The 1,853-nt window shown below is 50.4% G+C and overlaps 1 protein-coding gene across 1 annotated transcript; it reads right to left on the bottom strand.

The window, feature by feature from the left end:
• Positions 1–938: 938 nt before the first annotated feature.
• Positions 939–1,630, bottom strand: LOC126569155 (NPC intracellular cholesterol transporter 2-like). Its single transcript, XM_050226068.1, has 2 exons — positions 1,359–1,630; positions 939–1,279 (listed from the first exon to the last, which is right to left on the bottom strand). Exons 1-2 carry the CDS (start codon positions 1,537–1,539, stop codon positions 1,005–1,007), a joined length of 456 nt encoding a protein of 151 aa, XP_050082025.1. The 5' UTR covers positions 1,540–1,630; the 3' UTR covers positions 939–1,004.
• Between the last annotated feature and the right edge of the window lie 223 nt (positions 1,631–1,853).

Below are 1,853 nucleotides of genomic sequence, written 5' to 3'. Positions count from 1 at the left end.
ATGAGCTCATTCTCTGCTGCACATTGTTGGACGGAATGGTTCCATCAACCAGCAAACAAGGATCGTCGGGATCACTCGACGACGGTCCCGGTTGCCCATTTGCTTTGTGTTTGGGGGTGATTGTGAATCGCTTTAAAGGCTACTTAAATGCTGGCAACTACTACTACTACTACTCCTCAGCCCTGGATGTTGGCTGCATGGCGCATGGTTTCGAGCGATAAATTATCCGCTGCTAATAATGAAATATGAGTCCACCGTCACACATGTGCGCCAGGCTGGCTGGCTAGCTGGCTGGCTAGCTGGCTCAATGCATCCGCTGCCACAGTATAACGTGTTGAAACAAACGGCGACGACCGTTGGATGGGGAGCGCACAACAAAGCATCCAGACGCTTATCGTTGCCGATGAAGAACGAACCCCGGGATGAGCGTTAGATCGATTGAACCACCAACCCCCCTCCAACTAGCGTGCACCAGAGGTAGTATCGGTCGGGACCATCCCCGGCAGCTGCAGAGACCAGCATGCGCGCGCGCGCCAGAAGAGGAGTTGCATGCAAAATGGATACGGAGGGAGCCGCTTGTTTATTAGTGTATGAAATATTAACGATAATCGTTTTCTCGTCTCGTGCCTCCAGCTCTGGCCAGGCGAGCGAGATAGGATGGTCTGGAGTACAAATCGTTTCCATCAGATACTCCTCGAATCGTCTCCACTGTTCAGATTAAATCGCTCCCCTCGGCACGGGCGCAGCCATCAAACGGAGATGGATACCACTGCCCAGGTCAAGACATCTGACTCCTGTATTCTACCTTACTTTGTCTTTAAACGAGGCAGTATACAGGATGGGCTGTTCTTCAAGAATTTAATTCACTTTTGAAACAACTCTTTAAATTATTAAAATTATAAATTACTCCCGAAGCCACTCAGTAAAAAGCGCACTGGTTCTGGTTCACAATTTGCATCATTTTATTCGAAGAGCGCACGGTACATTCGAGGACGGGAACTGATTTAGGTACGGGTGACAACCTGGGCATCCACGACGAAACAGGTAACGGACTCATTTGCCTGATCTACGACATCGATCTCGATGCTGAGGCTGACCAGCGGGTAGATCGAGAGAATCGGCATCCTGAGCTGGTACGTCACATCCTCGTTGACACTGAGCGGACAGCTTGAGCCCTGCAGGAAGTTGCAGGTGATCCCATTCGTACCGAGCGGATAGTTGGTGACGACACCGAGTGCGGTCGCCGTAGCAATCGTCGTCATCGAGGTAACGGCGCGATCTGGACGAAACGAAGAATAAGAAAGAGTTTGTTAGCCACTGGATTGCTGGATCCTTTCGCATCCTTTTTACCAACTTACTGGTGGTAAAATCGATGTCCGCGATCACATCTTCACCACGAACCAGGTTGCACGGTGCGGCGGTACAACCGTGCACGTTGACATGCGTCGGTTGCGGACGTCCATTGGTACAGGCGCGGCTCACATTACCGTAGACCGCGGCAGGCGCCAGCAGAGCGATGAGAACAAGAGCTCGGAACATGTTGTCGGCTGGTTGTTGGTAGTTTTCGGGTGCGATGAACGCTGAAGCACTGTGATTGCTGATGGCTAATGACCACTGATTGATACCAACCGATCGGTCCGGTCCCTGCTTTTATACTAACCGAAGTGTCCGATTATGAATTATACCAATCCATGTCATCGTGAGAGCATAGGCGTTACTGATAACGGTTCGCCATTTTTTTTCTCTTCTTTTCATCGTTGCACATTTGATTCCCGCCTTTAATTTGATTTATGCCCAGTAGACCAGGTGGTTAACCACACGCGACTTGTGCCAGGTGATAAATCGGTTGTGGT

Source organism: Anopheles aquasalis, chromosome 2 (assembly GCF_943734665.1).
Source record: "Anopheles aquasalis chromosome 2, idAnoAquaMG_Q_19, whole genome shotgun sequence".
Classification (NCBI taxonomy): domain Eukaryota; kingdom Metazoa; phylum Arthropoda; class Insecta; order Diptera; family Culicidae; genus Anopheles; species Anopheles aquasalis.
Note: the sequence above shows the minus strand (reverse complement) of the source record. Positions and strands in the feature narration are given on the sequence as shown.